The sequence below is a fragment of the Haemaphysalis longicornis genome, unplaced genomic scaffold (assembly GCF_048455015.1).
Source record: "Haemaphysalis longicornis isolate Haplotype H1 unplaced genomic scaffold, Haemaphysalis longicornis Haplotype H1 scaffold_5, whole genome shotgun sequence".
Taxonomy (NCBI): Eukaryota; Metazoa; Arthropoda; class Arachnida; order Ixodida; family Ixodidae; genus Haemaphysalis; species Haemaphysalis longicornis.
In genome coordinates, this window is record NW_027526385.1 from 174,141,649 (window position 1) to 174,164,080 (window position 22,432).

Here is a 22,432-nt window from a genome sequence, read left to right on the forward strand (position 1 = left end):
TTGGAAAAGCGGCAGCCTCTGGCTGGCGCCCCCACATCGCCACAGGCGGCGTCGGTTTTATTATGTAGTGTATGCGCACTACTGTGACTGCATCCGTGCCAAGGCACGAATATTCGTCCCCTTTACTTGAATTGCGTGCTGGCTGCGTGCTCTAAACAGTTCCTTTACCTGTCACTCCATAAGTCATCTTTCACACCATAATCCACCTTTAACTGTCACCACATATGCCATAATGAATGTAACATTGGGAGAAAGCTACAGTTTGGAAAATTTGATCAAGCCAGAGGTGTATCTTATTCGGAGATACCCGCCGTCGCCGGGGAACAATACGAAGTTAGAGCCGCTATAGAACGTAGCCAGTAAGCTCATTTTGATTGATAGTTACACGAGCATCGCAAAGCCGCTAAGCCTGGTTCTTTATGCTCACACCAATCATCTACAGTCGGTGTGAATTAAGTCTGCGCACAGCACTCCCCTGACGGGTGCGTCAAAGTCCAGGCTGCCCGTCGCTTCACGGCGTAATACATCGCTACGGAGATTAACCATACGGAGTCATGAACGTAAAAAGGCGTATTTCTGGACGTCTCCCCGGATACATTGTGTCGGAATCACGTACTGCGGATGTTGCAGTATTTGCTTGCTTTATTACCGCGCGCACGTTTATAGTACGCACTATCTAACCTTATCCGGCCAGGATGCAAAGGTACGGCGACAGGTACTATGGGGCAGTCCCCACTTTTCATTCGATTGCACCGCTGACAAGCAATGTTCTCTGTATAAATTGAGCGCGGGTGCACCAACGCTATCACTCCTCACTATCGGCACTTTGCAAGGAACCGGTGACGACAATGGCAGCCCGGTTGACGCTTCTTCTTCTTGGCGCAGCTTACCTTATCTGCGCATTCGCCCAGACTGGTATGAATATTATTACTCGTTGTGTTCACGAGATCAGTATTTCTTGTTAGCACTGCACTGTAAAAATGTTCACGAGAGGTAATTTCTTGATAGATACAGTTTAATTGTGGCCATATTGACTAGAAGGTACATGCTGAGTAACATTTGCTCAAGATATTCAAACCGCATGAGCCGTAACATCTTGCCTTTGAGTGATAGAAGCAAGGTTGGAGCTTCTTTAACAAACTTTTGTTTCTTAACTTAAAATATTTCGCTCCGGTGTTCTTCGTGCTTTCAATGCCAAATGTTTTGTTGGCTTGCCCATATTTTGTTCACCAGAAATCTTACCCTTTCTTGTAGCACATAAACGCCTTTCACTGTAGCTTGCGTCAACACAATACACATGCGGGCATGAATCACGTCTAACTCCAATCTTCGTATTTTGCTCAGTGGTATTATTTACCAGCACCACCAAAGACATATAAATATGGCTAAAGCAATCATTTTTTTATAAAAGTAGTATGAAGAAATCTAAGAACTTCTAATGATGCCTTCAATGCCGCGAATGTGGCAGCATATACATTTCAGTTTACCAGGCATAAAAAGATTGCGATATTGTTAAGGGAAGCACGGAGCGTCACCCAACAAAATTACTGCATTTTAAAATGTATCGAACCTTTTTTTTGTTATGAAGCCAAACAGATAATAAGGCCAACAATGCCTATGTAAGTGATACTTTTCTCAATGAGAGACGCAATCACCTGACACGAAGCTCCCCTTCCTTCATTAACAGAAAACGTCCAGGAAGGGAAAAAACGGTGTGAAAGAGCTTTGCCGCTGATGCCGGTAAGTATTGCAGGAGAAACCTCGTTATTCAAAAAGCCAGCTAGTCATATGCGGACTGTTATATATTTAGTTTTTATGTTGCTAGGCAGGTTTTGACGTTAACACTGCTATCTACGGCAATTCAGACGCATACAAACGGTAAAAAGTGGGCAAAACTTCACCTTTAAATGAAGGCATGATCAATCCAAACTGTGCCTCTGACAGGCAATAGCTTAACTACCAAGCAGAAAATGATAATAGGAGAAGACTACAAAAAATCGGTAACTCCTCCGTCCACGATGACGATGGTTGACGGCGAAGCTTGCTAGTGACGGATGGGGTGCAGGATTTTAACACGAAAGTGTTTTATTCCCGGAAGATGCAAAGATTTCACTGACGTCATTTCCGTCACGGAAGTGACGCCAGTACAATGAAGCAAGCGGCCTGTAAAGGGTGCACCCCTCCACACTGGGTCTTCTTGCGGGGAAGCAACCTTTAGTACTAAAGAGTACGTTATACTTAGGGTTGTTCATTTTCGGGTTTTATATTTTAACGCAAAAGTGTTTTATGCAGCGATAACCAAGGTTTCACTGACGTCGTATATGTCGCGGAAATGACGACAGTGCACCTTTGCCGAAGCGACCCGCCAGCAGGACGTCGCTCACCAAGCACACCGACAAGCTAGCCGCCGATGCGCAAGTTATGCTCACCGGCAGATTTTACTGCACATTTCACTTTCGTGTTTTACTGATTCCAATGACAGAGGAACCAACCGCAGTTTTTTTGTCTAATCAGGAACGTCCATGCAATGCTATCGAAATCCTAGCCGATTCGGCACTATTAGAATGGCAGAATGGAGCAATCGGATAGACGCCGGCTTCATAACGCATGGTATCAGGTTCAATTCACGCCACGGGATGCATTCTTTTCTTTCAATTCGCCCGTTTTCGAATTACAGACGCCACCAGTGAGCGCACTGAAGCCTCGCTGCGGAACAGTACAGCGCACTGCGGTAGAGCATACTCAGGTAGCCAAGCCCATCCCATGCCCCTCTTTCATTTTTTTATCACTACAAAAGTACGATACACTCAAAACAACGACGACACGGCCGCTTTCTAGGCTGAGGAAATTTGTAAACCACAACACATGCTTTTGTAGCATGAGCTACACTGGCCGAGGTTGAGCAGTTTCGCGTGGCTCCTGGAGAGCCGTGCTGCGCATGTGCGAGGAGCAGTGACGCCTCACGACAAAACAGCTGGCGCGCCGCAGCCGCCGCCGCCACGATTGGATTGGATTGAAAAATCTTTTTAGCAGCAGTAAGCATGATAATCAGCTAATCCTAAACAACCAGGAAACCTAACAATAACCAGCTGAACCTTAGCTTACGCTACGTATATCCTGGCATAGTAGAGCTAAGGCACTGCTAATTTTTTATGCGACACTAACAAAGAAGCTAGTAGACCAAATGAGCATTTGGATGTCAAAAATTCTGGGCGCAAGCCTTCTATTTAGGAAAAGGATTACAAGGCAACGGGACCCGGGGTCTCACAGGCAGTGTTCTTCACTATGGGGCCCATGTCTGTGTACTTTATGACTGTGTACTTTAAACTGAAACTGCGACAGGCGAACATCAGTTCATTTACAGAATACAAGAAAACTTGATAAAGCGCGTTTGTTGTCTAAAACGGCTCTCGTGCGCATACGAGCGGACCCGCGTTACGCCTCGTCGCAAGAACACGGCCTTCTATACTGAAGCGTGCTACTATAACGGACAGGACTAGCGGCAGGTGACGTACGCAGGCGGTTTGCGCGCGAAATCGGCTAATCTCCCACAATTTGCCAGTTGTAAATTTTAGCCAAAGGTTAAAAGCCATGGACGGAAGAGTCTCTTTTCTGAATGACTGCAAAAGTATCGCGGCGCCAAGGTCCCTCTGCCTATGATCGTGCAAGATGTACCCGACGAGCGTGGTAATGTGGGCTTAAATGCATCGAGCGTCAATACTAGTGAATCTTGAAAGCGTATAGTGGAACGATAAAAAGGGCGCGCCTGCAAGAGTCGAAAATTCTTAAAAAGTAAAAAACAAACGCAGGAGGGTGAATGCTACCTGTTACCTAATTGTTTATGTCTCAGAATGAAATGTGGTCTGTGCTAAGTTTGGCACCCCGAGTTGGCAATGTTCACCGCCGAAACCAAATCCCCAAATCGCGCTTGCTGGCTAAGGTAAGAGATTAGCAGTCGTTTGTCGTCACAGTAGCCGACAGCGTGCAGAGATCGGGGGAGGGGGGGGGGGTCAATATAACGAGTTGCTATGCATCCAAATGCCGTAAACGTAACCCTGAACATCCACGTCCACCCGTATGTCTTATTACTCGGCCGAATGAAAATATCAGCGCTCTCTGGAACAATAACAATAGCGCTCGCCCTATCGGGTATCTTTGTTGTTATTCTGACACACTGCAAGTTTTATCTTACCAATAATGTAACTGTTCATGACGTGGGCTTAACGTGGAGAAGACGCAAATTGCATCGCATGGGCTTCAAAGCCTTCTTATTAACAAGGAGTTAGAGCTCTTGGTTAAATCATGACAGGCACAGGGTAGTGGCGGTGCCATATTTCGCCACGAAGTGGGTGAAGCCCCTTAGGGGTGGGGGCTGTTGGCGTCTGTTGTCGTCGTCGTCATCATCTTCGTAATCATCGTCTCATGTAGTGACGGTGCAAAAACACCGGGACACTCGTTTACGCCTCGCGCTAGAACGCTTTGTCACCACCATCATCAGCGTATCTACGCCCACTGCACGGCAAAGGCCTCTCCCAATAATCTCCAATTATCCCGGTCCTGTGCTAACAGTGACCAATTTATCCCCTCAAACTTCTTGATCTCATCTGCCCATCTAAGTTTCTGCCGCCCCCTGCCACGCCTGCCTTCTCTAGAACGCTTCGAACGTGTACTGAAAAAACACCGGGACACTCGTTTACGCCTGGCGCTAGAACGCTTCGTGCTTCAAAGACAGGAGACTTTTACAACAACGTTGTATACCTCTACCCCAACGGTATCATCTTCGTTGGCAGAAATGCCAAGGCGCCAAGAATAGACTTATACACTGCATGCTTCGCCCCTCCCAAGGCTTCACATTAGTGGAGATGGCCCGAAATTTCTTTCTGTATGTCACCCGGTGTGTTACTTTTCGCGAACCAACTTCGCATAGGCACTGAGTTTTATGATGTACACCGATTCGAGGGAACTTTCCGTACGTGCGTGCGTGTGTGAGTGCGCACGTGCGTGTAACTTACCTATTGTTAGAATACGCAATTGAATATTTATTATCTACACAAATTTTCGTAAGTTGCTTTCCACATGCGGTTTGGCTGAAATAACAAAGGATGTCACTCTTTTTCTCAGAGAACTGCTTTATTTCTTTTGTGCAGTGGCAGGAAAACTACCGAGTGTTTTGCAAGTACCTGTGCTTAGGATTTCCCATGCGGTTTGAAAACGAGGAGGACGGCATCGGCTGTGGGGTGAGTCTCGTGCAATCCCCTAATCCGCAATTTACAGTTGTTCCGCTTTATTTGCTCAAAGCAGTGCTGCTAGAGTAATTGTTTCTGCATTTTTATAGCCGAGAGGCAGCCATTAGGCACAGACAGCAAAACGAATGTGGCATGAAAGAAAATATCGCAACAAGTGGTGCAGTACGTTCGGCTCCTTGGGAAAATCTTGTAATGGGACCAATGCCGCCCGGTCATCATACGTGGACCCCGTGTTGAGGCGTCGTACACAACAGCATAGAAACACGCTTCATGGGCTGTTATTCGTTTATCTCGCGTACTTTGCCCTCCCAAACTGTTTTTGACGTGGTCTCCGAAGTCGGGCGCTCCTAATTATGTGCCGCAAACATAAGGTAAAAGATACCCCGACAAGGCCCAACGCTTTAATGTGGTGGCACAGCATAGCCTGTACTGATGACACTGACAACAACAAAAGAAAGCGTTATGTTAACATTCAGGCTACGAGGCGTTAGCTACTCTGCTAAATTTCAGTATCGCAAACCTTTTTTTAATAGTATAGAACATATCCGGTGTTGACAACGCTGACCTTCACGGAGCAATGAGCCCACCAGTTATTCTTGGATAAAACCAGCGCGAATTCAGACGAAGACAGAAGGAAGTAACCACAAGAACCAGCGGCTGTCCTTGTGGTTACTTCCTTCTGTCTTCGTCTGAATTCGCGCTGGTTTTATCCAAGAATGTCTCAATTCCCACTAGCCCAGCTTGCAACCCTCCTCCACCAGTTATAATGGTATGTTTTGTTCTGAAAAAGAAAAAAACAACAATCTTTTCGCCGAGCGAACCTAAACTTATACGAAGCAGGAGTTTATTGTTATTGCGAAGCATATCTTTTCGAACTCTTCGAGAAGGGTAGGGAGATGCAGCTCAGAAAACAAGCGAATAACTTCCCCATAACGAGGGTAAGAAAACCACGAGTTCTTGCTGAGGACAACTGAGCATAAAGTGAAACTTTCTGCGGTACTCCTCGCATGTAATCGACATTTTATGATTATCAAGCACTGAAGCTTCGAATGCGCGTGCATTTATTCCTCCATAGGACTAAGCTGACGCCATACTTTACAAATGAAATGCAAGAAATATCGACTTCAACAGTTTCTGCCGTAATCCCAGAATTGAAACGCTGGAATACTTGCACTGCCATACTAAAGAAACGACGCTGTAACTTTCAATTGACCACTGTACTCTCGGCAACAACGGCGCCCTACGCATTTACAATAGGGCGCTCATTAGACAATCGGTTCAAAGGCCTTCGGAATGCGTTAAAAATAGCCGTGTAGCACAGGCATTAGCCAATTTGCGGGGCCGCGCGCGCTGAGTCACACGCAAGCAAGACAAAGGTGGGTAGGTAACGCTCGTGACAAGGCGACATTTGAAAGGCCATACCCGCATTATCGCGGTGCTGTTCCGATAGTTTGACAAGTTAACTCAGCTCGCTAGGCGCATTTTTGCTAAATTTGCAGCCAAAAGCCAAAATGTGAACAAAGAGTCACCGTACGTTCGAGAACCTTCCAGTCATGGCGATCACGCCTTGACGGAGCTGCCCGAGCTCAGCTTCAAACTAGACCGTAAGCTGAGAAGCTCCGCTTCCGATGGCCAGCGTTTCTTTGGCAGGCTGAGCTTGAAACTAGCCATTTTTTCGTAGCTGTACACTTGAGCATATCAGTTGCTTACCTTTCCAACGTACAGACGACTGTCAATCTCATAAGTCAGGCAGCGTGTCAGTTTACTCCTTCAGAACCGCGCGTGTAAAAGCAAAAGCGACAAAAGCTGGATCCCTATCACTGAAGACGTGCACGACAACGTCGTCGGCGGGAAACGCCCGAAAGGAAGTTCGAAAAGAGGAAGTTCGAAAGGCACTCAAAGGCATGAAAATAGGAAAAGCTGCAAGTGACGACGGCATAACCGTAGAGTTTTTGAAGAAGGGAGGAGGTATTGTACTGGAGAAGGTTGCTTTTCTTTTTTCGGAATGCTTGAAGACTCAAAAAGTGCGCATAGCCGGGAAAAACGCCAACATTGTACTTATTATTCAGCAGGAGGATCCCAACGACCTCAGCAATTACAGACCCATCAGCCTACTCTCAGTTGTTTACAAGCTTTTTACCTAAGTTATAGTCAGCCGTATGACAACCTAGATTCCCATCAAGCGAGAGAGAGAGAGAGCAGGCTGGGTTTAGTAAAGAATACTCAACAATGGATCACATTCACGTCGTCAACGAACTGATGGAAAAATCCGCAGAGTGCACTGAACCCCTTTACATGGCCTTTAGAGATTACGAGAAAGCGTTTGATTCCCTATTTACCGGAGCCGTTTTAAAATAACTAAAATACAGCGACTAAAGGTACCCTACATAAGACTTCTAGAAGACATACATGCGAGATGCACGGACAGGATAACCCTCCACAAGCAAAGCGATAAATTTCCGATCCGAAATGGAATAAGACAGGGAGATACCATCTCTCCAAGGCTATTCACGGCATATCTCGAAGGAGTAACTAGACTCGCGATGATACAAACTCGGATAATTCAAACTTTCAGTTAATTCAAATAAATTATAAAAATTTGGCTTGCAATGTATGTTCTGAATGCATTTTTAAAGCCGCCTAATGTAAACCGGTCTATTGCGTAAATTCGGTTAATTCGTTCTTTTTGCTTATCCTTCCTTGAAATTATCTGGTGAATTTACCTCTTCTAGCTTCAGGTCTGCATCCTTATACCGCTAATGGTCACAAATAAAGCCCATTACCTGCATGCGTGTGTGAAAGCGAAATCACGTGTGAATTGAGGAACAACAACAGCAAAAAACAAGATGCCGGTATTGAAAACTTCGTTTGATTTGAACTCTTGTTTAAAGAAAAAGAAGTAATCTATTCGCGACTTTTTTTCAAAGTGTAAATGGCACTTCAGATTATGTGTGAGTGTTTCACTGTAACATAGAAAGATGACAAGATTCTTATTTATGTGAACTTCTCATAATTCAAAGTTGGGGTAATTCAAACAAACCCTGGTGTCCCCTCGACTAGAATTATCGTGAGTCTACTGTGTTGAGAAAGTTTTAATGGGAAAACATCGGATTAAAGGGGCCATGCAGACAAAGTACAAGTTTGTTTTATTCGAAAGATTTTGTTTTATAGCGCCCCTAGCGCTGGTACGGAAGCAAACGATGCCGTACCCAATGAGAAATCAATCAATTTATGTTAAAACTTTGATTCTCCCGCCAAATCGCGTGTTTTAAATATGTCATCAAAGAAGTCATAAGAGCGCGTATTCAAAAGAACTTCCACTGCGTCGTATAGCTCTGCAGCCTTGCTTGCCGCCAGTCCTTCAAAATGGTGCTACCATAGTCATCCACACAGTTGTCCGCCGTTGCTTTGTTTTTGAATGTATTTGAACCTGGCTTGTTTTTGCTGCCGTTGGAAGTAATCTTTTCTTGAAGCATGGGGTATGCTCGACAAACAGAGTCACATAAGACAATGTCGCTTTCGCCAATCGGCCAGTGTCGTCTAACACAATTCCAAAGCGGCGAACAGCTGTGCAGCTAAAAAAAGCATAGTGCGCCTAGCACCAACAGCAGTGCGCATCGGTACTTTTATGCTTACGTGAATTTCTGTAACTTTCATTGTTTACTGAACCATTCTTGTTGCTGTAAATTGAATATGCATCACATTTGAGTGGAAATAGCTCGTTCAGCAAGCTTAGAGGCTGTGCCTAATTTGCGTTTGCATTTGCCAGCCTCTACCGATCGCACAGCTGGGCACGTATGACATCATAGGTTCTGTAGCGGGAAATGAGCAAGTGGGTCGCATGGCCATTCCCTCTTTTCCTAATTATATAGCTCATTTGAGCGAAGTGTGCGTTAAAAGTGGTGTCAGTATGATTCTGAAGAAGCAGTCGTTCGAATAAACCAAGCTCTTGTTTTGTCCGAATGTCCCCGTTAAGGATAAACGGGGAATAGTTGAACCATTTGAGGTTTGCGGACGATATAGTATTGCGGAGTGAGACTGCAGAACGCCTGCAAACAATTCTCGAGGAACTACAATCGGAAATAGCGGCCTTGGGGATAAAAATAAATATGAATAAATCTAACGTAATCAGGAGAAGCATGATGAAAACGTCCTCTTCAGCTTAGGAAACGAACGCTAATAGAAGTAAAAGAAGATAAATACCTCGGACATACGGATAGTGCTCATTCCAACCAGCTGAGAGAAATCTGGCGGAGAATAGTTATGGGCTGAAGAGAACACAGAAAGCACTCCAAAATATTAAAAAGTAAAGTACGTCTGTCAAAAGAAAAATCTACAACCAGTGCATACTGGTGGTGATGACATACATACCTGGAACATGGCGCCTTACTAAACCACCGGAAAGCAAACTTAGCTCGACTCAACTAGCCATAGAATGGATAATTTCAAGAGCAACACTTAGGGACAGGAAACGAGCTACCAGGAGCGGAGAACAAACTAGAGTTGACGATATCATAGTTCGAATAAAGAAAAAGCAATGTACTTGGGTTGGCCATGTAGCGAGACGAACCAACAACGGGCGGACAATCAGGGTGACAGAATGGATACCAAGAGGAGGGTATAGAAGAAGCGGAAGGCCACTAAGACAATGGAGGGATGATACACGTAATTTCGGTGGTGAAGCATAGACTCGAGTAGCGCAGGACAGGAGCGGTTGGTGGTCAACGGGAGGGGCGTTCATCCTGCAGTAGACCGGAGCAGGCTGATGATGATGATGACATTGATGGTTTTGTTCTGAAAATTGCTTTAACTGATTTTAACATTCGTTTCCTGTTTCAGCCATTCAATTTACTTGGTCGCGTTTGCAAGGATGGAGAGTGCGTGAAAAAAGATTCTCCTCCAGCAAAATTGACCACTGCATTCGAGCAAACTGGGAAAAAGGAGCACGAAACTACGAATGGAACAAGAAGAACCAAAGAGCCAGAAGATAGAAGCACTACAGCAAGTGGTCAAAACTACTCATCGGTTTTTTAATAAACGCCGAACCCTCTACTACCCTTTCTGGCCAACTGCGGTAAAGGTTGCTAAAAGGCGAAAAGCCTGGTGATGGGAAACTCGTGGCATGCAGCAAATGTGTCAGAGAGTGAACGACACGGAAAGAGCTGAAACGCAATTGTAAAACCACCAGCTGCGTCAGAACTCTTGCGTTTACTGTTGAGGGCTGGAGCACACTGCACCGGGCAATGCAGTGCCCTCCACTAGGCGCCACAGTTCCTTCTGTAGGCAGGCGCCTTGGCTAGTCGAGGTGGGCTCCCAGCACGAGGTGACGAGGATGAGGAAAACGTTCATTGGAAGGGACGCTCTGGGCCCATTTGGAAAAGGTGTGGGTTGCGAGTGGGGCTTTGCGGTGTTCGAAGAGAACGGGCCGGCTATGCGTCTCCGATGATGCGTGACGGGACAGAGCGAGACAAAGAACGAGCGCCGAAGAGGCTAAGCAGAGGAAAAGTTAGTTCATAGCCTATGTACAACATTGGGACATGTGCCAGGTACCAGCCGAAAGAAGATGACGATAGCATGCTCGGACTATCGCAGTTATGTCCGCCCGGTATTAGAGTTTGGCTGCGTCCTATTTTCTGGTTGTGCGGCGTACAAATTAAATCCCTTATTTATCGTCGAGAGAATGGCTTTGCGACTATGCTTGGGACTGCCAAAATATGTCGCTAACCCTATTTTACACCTTGAGGCACGGTTTCCTCCACTGAAGTTTAGATTCCAATTATTGACCGTACTAACCTTTGTCAAATTGTTTGAACCCCCACTGCATGACGCCCAGTTCATTTTCCGTCTGAGGCCTGATCTTTTTCAAGGCATTCAGTGGACGCGGTTCCACAGACCCCAGATGGATCTAGTACAGTCATGGCTCCAGCCACTTCACGCAGACCTTTTCCGGCTCCCCTCTACTTGTATTAGTGTGTCATCTGTCGAAATAATCTTTGATAATATCTTCCCCCCGAATGCCAAGATGTTGCCAGCCCGAATTCTAAATGGATTGCTGGAGGATCATTTGTCAACCCTTCATTCCCATATCGTCATTGCTACCGATGCCTCACAAGTTGATGAAAAAGCTGGAGTCGGGATATTCTCCCAGTACCTCGATTGGTTCTTTTCGATCAGGTTACCTGATTTCACACCTATTTTCCAGGCGGAATTATTGGCAATAATTTTGGCTCTTCAAAAACTTCAGCATAGATTTTCCCATGTAGTTATACTTTCTGACTCCCTCTCTGTGTGTTCCGCATTAACATCCGAAAAAGATTCTCCAATTATCCGCACATTTCGATCATTTGTTCCACATCAGCTTTGTGAGGTTCGGCTAGTGTGGGTTCCAGGACATGCAGGAATCTCATACAATGAAGTGGCTGATCAATTAGCCAGAATGTCTCTTGGTGGCCCTGTGGTCGTGCAATGTCCAAATGACAGTTTTCTATTGGGGGCGAGATTTAAACGTCTACAGCTACTCCAGGCTTATAAGCAAGACGCCCTTCTATCTTCTAGTGATTATAGCCCCCTTCGTCATGCATGGAAGCCAATGTTTTGTGAAACAAGGATATGCGAGGTTGCAATCACTAAACTTCGGTGCAAAATTCCCCTACTAAATTTTTATCTTTATAAATCTCGTATGGCTCCATCTCCTCAATGTCCTTTCTGCGACGAACTGGAAAATTTAGAACATTTCCTATTTAATTGCCGCAGCTTCTCCCCAATGCGACGCACGCATCTGGAGTCAACCTTTAGACGCCTTAACCTTCCGCTATCTAGTTACGAGGTCCTGTCACTAGGCGCTTCCGCCCTAGGAGTCTGCCACAGGGATGTTGTGTCTGTCCTCCATTCTTATGTTGTGGCGACAGGCAGGTTTTCCTGCTAGCCAGCTAAACATTCACACATACCTCATTTTTCTTCCTGAATCTACTTTCATATTATACATATTTAAAAAATTCTGTTGGGTATTTTCTTTTCTAAATTTTGGGATCTAAAATAATATAGGTCACATCCTCATTAGGCACAAAACTTCTTGGCCAATCCCCCGCGTGGGTATGTGCCATGGTGGGAGGCAACCAACCAACCAACTAACCAACTCGGGGAACGAGTGAGACGTAGAGGTAGAAGAGGATTTTGCGCCTTGCCTGCGCGGTGCTCTCAGGATTGTAAATACACTGTGTGGATACGGCCTATACCTCTTGGATTCACGTCTTCCTTCACGTCACCGTAACAATAGAAAAATCAAGGTGTTTATGCTGGACAAGCACTATAGCGTTTGTGTCCACATGGGTGGCTCCATGGTCCCTGAAGCTGGCCAGCCTCTGTACATTAAACCTCCCGCATGTGCCTTGTTAGCGGGACAAAGCAGGAAATCAGGACAAGCAAGATTGCGGACTCTGAAGGTGGCTATACCGGCGCAAACCATGGCAGCATGGGAAGGGTAAGTGAATGTTCCAGTCAAAAGGTACAACAGATGAGGCAGCTGACTAGAATCGGGACGTTCGCCAACCCCGGGTTCGAGGTTTAAGCTGCCATGGGGCGTAGGGAAGGTTGTAATGCAGGTATATGCACTCTAAACTTTTTCTCCTCCCATATACTCCCTAGACGTTCTTTTTCGTCTGTCCTCTAGTGGTCCTCCTTGTAGGTGGTGGTAAAAACGTTTATTTGAGCTTTAGGGGCGAGGGAAGGGGAATTGGTCAGCCTCCCATGTCCAGGAGGCCGCGAGCCCGCGCCGATTCCAGAGCTCGTTTCACCAGGGCGAGCTGCTGCTCCGGTGACGAGCTGGTCAGAGCGGACTCCAACTGCTCAAGGGTGGGGGAGTGAAGGGGGGTTGGGTGCTGCGGGCAGGAGAAGGCTAGGTGGAAGGTGGTAAGAGGAAGGTCACATGCTTGACAGTTATGGGGGAAGAGGAATGGGGAGATGTGTGGGAGAATCGTGTGATTATAGAAAGTTTCCGTCTGAAGGCGGCGATAGACATAGGCTTCATGTGGGGTAAGGGATGGGTGGGGAGGAGGGTACCTTCTTCTGTTGTTTGTGTAGTGGGAAAGGATGGAGCTATAGGTAGAGTCCAGCGGTGTTAAGGTGGTGCTTGCGGAATCTGGACGTCCTGTGGTATCTAGCCTTGCAGAGGGCAGTGCCCGGTTGTGGAGTGCGCGGGCTGCGGCATGGGCCGCTTCATTCCCAGCAAGACCAGAGTGGCCAGGGGTCCAAACTACTTGTATCTCTATTTCTTCGGGGAGACAGTGAAAGATGGGAAGAGCTTGAGGGGGTGCCAGGCCAGCTTGATACCACCGGCATGCTTGCTGAGAATCGGTGATGATGGTTAGGTAGGGCTGTTTTTGGTGGGTGGTGGTCGCGTGAGCGACGGCGAGTGCCTCTGCTGTGGGAACTGGTAGCTACTTGTAGGTGGCTGCAATGGCGAGATGGCCGGTAGAGTCCAGGGTGACGAGGGTGGTGTGTGAACCGTTGGGAGTATGGGCGATATCCGTGTAGCGCGTTTGGGCGTCGGTTTCATACCGCCTTGTGAGCGTTCTGACACGAGCTTCTCGCCTTCCCCTATTGAACGTCGGATGCATATGCTTCGGGATTGGGGCGACCCTAAGCCGCTGGCGAATGTGAAGAGGGATGCGTTGAAGTTCGTGAGTTGCAGACGGGGTGGACCGGCCAATGGTGTGAAGCACGTTCCTGCCAGTGGGAGTAAGGGCCAACCGTTGTAGCTGTGAGATTCGTTGGGCTTCCAGAATTTCACTGAGGGCATTATGCAGCCCAAGTCGGAGTAGACGCTCAGTAGAGGTAAATGTAGGGAGGCCCAAGGCAGCTTTGTAAGTTTTGCGGATTAGGGCATCCAGCTTGGTGGTTTCTTGGCGTCTGAGATTCACAAACGGGGTTCCGTAGGTGAGACGGCTGGTCATGAGGGCTTGGACAAGACGGCAAGTGTCTGGCTCTTTTAGACCGTATGCCGATCCCCGGATTCGGCGTATAAGGTGGATGAGCTGGGAGACTGTTCGGTGCAGTTGCGGGAGTAGGGCAGAGCCTGAACCATCCCAGTGGAAGGGAACGCCTAATATCCTGAGCGTGGTAACTTGGGGGATAAAAGAGCCACTTATGGGGACTTGTGGGTCAGGGGTGGGCGCAGCCGGGCGGCCTCTTGTGCGGGCGCGGAGGACCAGTAGGGCGGACTTAGATGGCTCGCAGGTCAATCCCCTGGGCTGAAGGTAAGCAGTAGTGGTGTCGACTGCTTGCTGAAGGATGTCCTGTCGTGCACCGCTAGATCCTTGGGTGGTCCAGAGAGTCAGGTCATCAGCGTAGAATGCGTGGCGTAGGGCGGGAATGGCTAGCAGTTTGTCAGGGAGGTGAAGCGAAGCTATATTAAAGAGAAGAGGCGAAATAACCGATCCTTGTGGTGTGCCCTTTACCCGAGTGTGGAAAGTAGGCAAGAGTAGAGGGCCAAGTCGGAGTGTAGCTGTTCTTTTCTCAAGGAAGGATTTTATAAAGCGAAATGTATTTACGCCGCAGTTCGTGGTACTGAGGTTTTCCAGTATGGCTTCGTGGGTGGTGTTGTCAAATGCACCCTTGACGTCGAGTGTTAAGATTGTTTTGGGAGAGGTGCGGCTCAGGTGGTCGACCACATGTTCCTTGAGCTGCAGGAGGACGTCTTGAGTAGATAGGTGTTGCCGACAACCAAACATTGTGAAAGGGTAGAGGTTGTGGTCTTCCAGGTATGCGGTGAGGCGCTGATGTACTAGGTGTTCGAAGAGTTTACCGATGCATGAGGTCAGGGAGATTGGTCGAAGAGTAGTCGGCGTCAGTGGCTTGTTGGGTTTTGGGATCAGTATGATGTCCGAGTGTCGCCACTGCTCAGGTAGAGTTGCCCCCTGCCAGTGATAATTGTAAAGTTCGAGGAGATCTTGGAGTGTGTCCTCGTCGAGATTGCGGAGAGTGCGGTAGGTCATATGGTCCTTTCCTGGGGTGGTGGTGTGGGTGAGGCGGGCCAGGACAGCTTGAAGTTCAGTGAAGGTAAAGGGGGCGTCTAGTGCTTCGTTAGCTAGGCCCGTATAGCATGTGTCGGGGATGGGTGGGTAGGTAGTAGGGTTGCCAAAAAGATGGTCACGGATTGCCTTGAGGAGTTCTTGAGAGGGGAGAGCGCTGTTGCGGATTAGTTGATGGATTCTATGGTTTGTGTATCTCTTAGTGTTGGTGTTGTCGAGAAGGGAACGGAGGAGATGCCACGTTTTCTTTGAGTGGACAGTGCCTTGGAGCTGATTGCAGAAAGAGTGAATTTTGTCTCTGGAGATCGGCGGCGTATGCTTGCGCTTGCTGGGTTAGGAGGGCTATGCGGTTTTCAAGTTTACGGTTATGCTTCTGCCGTTTCCAGCGTTTAGTAAGACTACGACGCGCGTCCCAAATGTGCATAAGGTGGGGGTCGACTGCCGGAGTGCTGTCGGTAAGTGCGATTTCTTGGGTGTGCTTTTTAACCCGGTGTTCGAGGGCCTGGGTCCAGTCACTTAAATTTTGGCTTATTGCAGGGAGAGGGGTTGGATCTTCGTGGAAGGCGGACCAGTTAGTCAGGCGTGCGGTGCCCGTCCGGGTCGTTTTCTTTTTGGTTGGGAAGCGAAGGGAGAGGAGATGATGGTCACTGCCGAGTGTTTCGTCGTGTCGGGACCATTGGATCCTGAAGATGTTTTTAGTGAATGATAAATCAGGTGTGTTGTCTCTGGTGACACTGTTGCCGGTGCGGGTTGGAAAGGTGAGGTCGTTTTGGGTCCTCCTTGTAGGAGTTTTTTTACTACATAGAACAGGGAGGTTTTGTTTACCTCCTCAAAACAGGGCGTTTCTAGGTGATAGAAAGGAGGTATTTAGGGAGTGTTAGGAAATCTTCGGGAGAATTTAAGGCGATCAAAACGGAGTATTTTTTACTTCCTCAAGGCGTTTTTAAGTGATGTTTATGGAATTTTTCGGCGGTTGAATAGGAGTCTATTTTAGCTCCCTTGGGAAGTACTTATGTTATTTTAGGGGCGTTTTTAGGGGGTTCAAGGGAAGCATATATTTCTTTTGAAAGGAGTTTTACAAAAGTTTGGGTGGTTTTGTAGGCCTTCTGAAAGGAGATTTTTCAAGGCGACAGGGGAGAATTTCTAGTTCCCTGCGGGAGTATTGATATCACACGGTTTTTCTCGATTTCTGGTTTATTTCAAACGAACTTTCGCATACAAGTTTACAGGGTACATGGTGAACACAAGGACGTTTCGAAATAGAAACTTAGGCCGACATCCTATAAGAAAGCACAAATGGTACATTGCTAAACAACACGCCAGTTAGGAATGGAGGACAGCAATACTATGCTAGTTGAACAAACTGTAGAAACAATATTACTACAAGAACTGGAAATACGTGAAAAACAAAGATAGGCACAAACACAACCGCATGGTAAGTGAAATCATTTTATAATACTAGCGGATCGAGAACGCGTCAGTACTTATCAGAACTTATCAGTACGCATCAGTACACAGTACGCAAAGTGTAAAAAAATGGTTCCCGTGGTTTACAAATTTTTTTTTTTAAATTGGTGGTGAAATGAGCGAGAGCTGTGTAACGATTTGATGTTGAAAGGTAACGAGCATTTTGTAGGTGGTAAAGGCACGAGAGATAAATGACGTAGGAGACAGACAGCAATGAGATGGCTATGGATAAACGAGTTATATAAAGAACAAAAAATATGCAGCGGAAAATACCAGTGCGTTATGATCATGACACAAATGCGCCAAGAAAAGTGACCGAGTCCGATGGGTGAATTGCAAGGATATAGAACAGAATGGGTAGTATCGCGACAGCTTCTTTAGAGTGAGAACAAAAAGCCATGAAATTCGTGTTTTTCGGATAATTTTTAATTGTTTCATTTGGCACCAGTTGCCAACATTATTTAGATAATTGTTTCAAGTTAAAGATAGTTCGTTAATATTATTGCTTCATTAAAGATAGTAGTATTATCAGCATACAGAATGGCCCATCAAATATCCCCTGTTCAGTAAAAAAAAAGAAAAAAAGTCAGAAACAAAATACACAATTTTTTTTTACTACACTCTAATGATTACAGGATTGAAAACTACTAAAATATTAGTGAGCGATACTGATGCGGTAAAAGTTAATTAGTTCTAAAGCCTTCACACGTAGTTTGGTGCTGGCAAGACCCAAAAAGGCATGATCCACCAACATTAGAGCTCTGTGTGCCTTCTTGGGATATTGAATGTTGAAAACCCAGAATGATGCAAACAGACTACACAGTCCTCCCAGTAAAGATGATGCAGTCAAGACACGCTGGCCATCGATGTGGAGGCTAACTTCCCTGTTCACGGACAGCAGGCAGGGAGTCAAAGGAACATCTGCCTGAAAAAGCAAAAAAAAAAAATGCCCCACATGTAAAATTCAAAACAGACCGTATGGTTAAAGGAACTTTAATTTTTCGGTATAGTATTTCGGTATAGTCATTCATAATTCAGGACCTGACCGCACCATGTGGTTATCACGAGTGACATCAAGACACCCTAGTATGGGTTAAAGTGACCACGTTCCAAGACACACTACAAAAATTTCCAATTAAGCAAGGCAGAGAAAAGGGAAGGCAAATGCAAAGCCCTTGAAGGTGCCTGCAAGAAATTTTTCCATGATTTAGTTCCACGTTTGGATGCAAAAAAAGTGCAGCGCTGCAAGTATCCTCTGAAATGATACCGTGATTCATGTCTATTTCGACCTGACAATTCCTGCCAGGCTTGTTTGAGAAAAACGTGCGTTATCATTTTCGAGGTTGCAAGGGGTCCTTTCAGAACACGTGCAAGTTTTTCTTTTTTTGACTCAAAAACACTTTGGTATTGCGTGATTTTGTCAACTGCTGTTTCTTGCTTTAAGATGCCAGCTTGCATCTAATCAAGTGAGTGGGCACACAGTTAAAGATGCAAACCCTTACACTGCCTCTCCCCTATCACGGTGGCTCACTTTCATAGAAAAAGTGCAGGTAATTAGCCGTGGCAATACTCACTTCTGCTGGAGGAACCAACTTGCTTCCCAACTGCAGCGTTGCCTTGTACATCACAGCCTGCCCTGTCTTAAGATCTATGAAGTCATTCAACTCGATAATATATCAGGATCTGCAGAAGAAAATCGTGTCAGCAAATAATGAATTCATGCCGGACAGGCGCACACTGTTTCATTTATACTTGTAGATACCTCCACCTATTTCCCTCGTGGTGTTACATCCAAAGCTAATTTGTTACGGCTTTGCGTCATCAAGTATGGTCATCTGTCGTAACACAGTTCGTCATACAGGAAAGGCCTTCACTGGTTCAGAAAACACTTTCTTTTTTTTTACAGTAGTGATAAAATAGGCAACTGAGTCATCCGTATTCCGACACCATAATTTTTTTGTGTCACCATGCTGACAAGCATGATTGGTGCATAAGGTAATTTGTAGCCGTAACCGTTACTACAATCTTGTTAGCTAGCGTAAACCTCGTTCATGGTTCGAATTACTTATGATTTTATGGCAACAAAAAAAAAAACAGTTGCAATGGAAACGCTATTCTTACTAACGTACCGACGCTGCAGGCCACACACACCTGCCTTAGTTAATGTTAACGTGATTGTAGAAGTATCCGTCACGAAAGCCACAGTACATTTTTTGTAGCTGCAAGCTCCGTGTCAAAATCGAGTGTCCGATGATTCCAGTAATTTTTTGTGTATGGTCTTACTATTGATTATGACAAAGTTATAAACAACAAAATAGTGTGTGCCAAAGATAACAAAAATTGGCTCCAATCCACGCTGTGAAGGCGGTTGGAAAGCAAAGCTTTAAACGACACCAAAAACGATTGCCCATGCGACGCCACTTGAATTCACACACGTTGCTCTAGAAAGAGTGAAACCAGAGGTTCTGCCAGCCGTTACTTAGAATTAGCGGGGGCGGCGTCCCGAAGGCAGGAGGGTCGGACACGCCGGCCTAGAGCGGCGGACGCCGCTGGTGTATAGCCCGGCCGTGCGCCGGCGGGAATAGAAAGGAGCGGAGCGTCTTTCGAAGGGTGAGACAGCGGAACCTAGCCATCCTGATCTATTGCCCTTCTAAAAAATGATATTCCTTTTTATGCCAGGCAGACTTGCGTCATGCTAAGACAAACTCCGTTCTCTTCCATAAGGGCATGAATTTGTTTCCTTAGCTGGCGACTCACAGGCCCCGATTGTATACCGACCCCGCATTACCATCCGAAAGGGAATAAAAAATTTCGGGTTCGAACCACGTCGCCGTCGTGGACCACACTATATGCATTTAATCGTTCGATAGGCTCATAGCAACTTTTACATACCCGTGTGTGGCTCTGTCCTGAAGTTCAGAGAAACGCAGGCGGGTTGCGCTCCTTTTCTCGTCTTGCATGACGCTTTCTTTTAAATATGAGCACCCTCTTCCCGACCTGTCTACCTTCCTTCCCGCTTCCGTCTGACTGCGCTGATTTTCGCCAGCACGAAGTAACCCTCCGGTTGCTTTGAAACGACGCCGCGCGCGACAAACGATTTTATCTCGAATGCCCTGTTACAAACCGGCCTACAAAAGAATGCGAATGCATACCCCAAAACCCACAAACAAGTAAAATAAAACGATTGTGCGCTTTCTCCTTTGCCTGTGCGTGTACGTGCTGTGTGCGGCACGCGTACTTCGCAGTTAACCCTACCCAACCGTTTGACAAACGCACCGACTGATGACAGACCACTCACCAGCGAGCTGTCCACAGCTGTCGCCGTATCCAAATGCTGTTAGCGGCCGTGCCTCGTGTGACAGGGGCACATGAAAGTCTTTCCACCAAATGGCACTACTAGTCCTTCTCAAATAAAAAAAAAAAAACGATGGCCCAAGGCGAGGCTTGAAACTCCGGCCGCACGCCGCACTGAGTCGCCGGCCGCGCTGCGTTGTTGGTAGCACGACGGAAGTTGTTTACATCCGGGCGGCAAGTCGTGCCGCCAGGGCAAGTTGAGTCGCTGCAGTCGGGTGCGTTGGCGCGCAGACGCGAGAATTTAAATCGTCTATAAATGCGCGAGCAAGCGAAGCAGATGAACATTGCAATTGTTGCAGCGGCGAGCGTTGTCTCTTTGTTAGCAGCAGATTTTGAAAACACCTATCGTCAAAATAAACAGATTGAAACAACACGGCCGCGCTGTTTGCCTGTGATTGCTCTGGCTGAAGTATCTATACGGGGATACGTACGGTATCGGTTTTGTAGCTGCATGCAACCGTCGTGTCCTGCTTACTCGTTCTAATTAGCATTAGGCCACGGTTGAAGTGCTGATACACGGAAACAACACAAAACTAACATGGCGACCGCCCGCTTGAGATGATTACACCAGATGGGGAGTTTATTGTGGACGTGGTAGTACACAAGGAACCGAACGCCATCTCACAAAAGGTGTTAAGTTGTTCTCAATCCTCTCTTTTGCTACACGGATGGGCAACGGTACTACCATGGAGGTTCGTCCACTTTTTTAAACCGTGCCTAGGGAGTACATTTTTTGCTATAGGTACTTTTCAGGGCACATCACTTGTTAAAGGGACACTGAAGTGAATTTGTCAAGCTTCCGTTTTTGCTTGCACTGCGTAGAATGGCTCAAATTAGCACACTTTTCATCGTTTATCCGGTTGACAAATCGGTAATTACTTTACAAAGCGCGAAAGAAGAAAAACTACCATGCGCGGTTTGCGGCGGCCGCACCAACTAAGGCTGTGACGTTGAGAGGAGGGGCGCCGTGATTGGACGATGCCCAAGGTTAGCAATCAAACAAGTTTCGGTTTCGGTTTCGGTTCTGTAAAACATAACCAATGGCGTTGTTGGATGGGCATTCTCAATATCTCAGTAATCATCGTACCGCGCTTCTGCCATGTTGTCGGCTGTAAAATGCACAAGATAAGGCTCCCAGGACGGCTTGTAGTCGTAGCATTCACTAGCCGAGACCTACGCAGTGCATGAACGCCCTCCGCGTACCCGCAGACGCCCAAATGTCATGCGCTTTTCCCCCATATTTGGAGCTTGCCTCCCTCATGCCTGTATCGTAAAAAGCGTGTTCGCACCAGGCCAAGGGTCTGTTCATTCTGGCCTGTGCCCACTGCCTGCAAGCAGTCGGTGCTTATGGCAACAACACGCCAACGAGAACTCGCTAGCGCGCCAGTGCCAGCCTGCGCGCGTTTTGTGAACTAGTTCGTGTAGCCATGAACGTTGCGGCCCCAAAAAAGGTGAACTCAATATAGAAAACATCGGCGGAAAACAAAAAAGTTAACTTACAAAAAAAAAAAGCACGTACCCGCAGGGATTCGAACTCTTGACTCGCAAAATATTCGGTGTGAATTCCTAGCGCCTCAGACTGCTAAGCCACGGAGCGGGACGCAAATGCGTTGCTAATATAGGGTATATATTGTACAACCGGTTTACACTTTTATTTAGTTTTGGCATTTCAAGCAGCTTAGGTGACTATTTGTTGTACTGCGATCGTGCAGTAAGCGTCGCCCGAGTTTCCACAGTAGCTCAAGTCTAGCAATTGCATTTCGTAGACGGAAAAGCGTTCGCAGATGCGTAGTCGTGCTGCTGACCACTGTGCTTGTTCGCCCAGCGCAAAAAAGTGCTTCCCGCGCCCTTGTTTTACGCTGTACGGTAAAAATATCAGTTGATTTTATTTCCTTAGTACCTATATTGACTTCGCTGACTCTTCTCCCGCCTTCAAGAGGCCTTATATTTTCCTACTGGCGTACCAGTCAGCGAAGCGTCGCATGTGCGCTTGTGCAGCACTTGTGTGAAGCGAACTTGACTTGGAGCTAGATACAGTGTACAAACAAACCAAGTAAAGAAGGGCACATTCTTCCATTCACAAACGTGTCCTGGCTTCGTTTCAACTAAGCGAACGAATTGCGACCAAGCAATTTTTTTTAACCTCCTGGACTGCGACGACCCGCCGGCGGCCGGCGGACGAAACGCTGGGCCGACTGACTCTGTTGGCCGGGGAGCCGTGCAGTAGCGCCGCAGCCAATTGCCAGCTCATCCCCTCCTGACGTCACACGAAAACGCCACAGAAAATGGGCGAGCGTAAAGAGAGGAGGACAGCATTTTCGAATTAGTTTTTCTACT

General features: G+C 46.8%; 1 protein-coding gene across 1 annotated transcript; it reads left to right on the top strand.

The window, feature by feature from the left end:
- Positions 1-757: 757 nt before the first annotated feature.
- Positions 758-10,298, top strand: LOC144139509 (uncharacterized). Its single transcript, XM_077671828.1, has 4 exons — positions 758-915; positions 1,688-1,740; positions 5,148-5,237; positions 10,086-10,298. Exons 1-4 carry the CDS (start codon positions 849-851, stop codon positions 10,278-10,280), a joined length of 405 nt encoding a protein of 134 aa, XP_077527954.1. The 5' UTR covers positions 758-848; the 3' UTR covers positions 10,281-10,298.
- Positions 10,299-22,432: the final 12,134 nt, after the last annotated feature.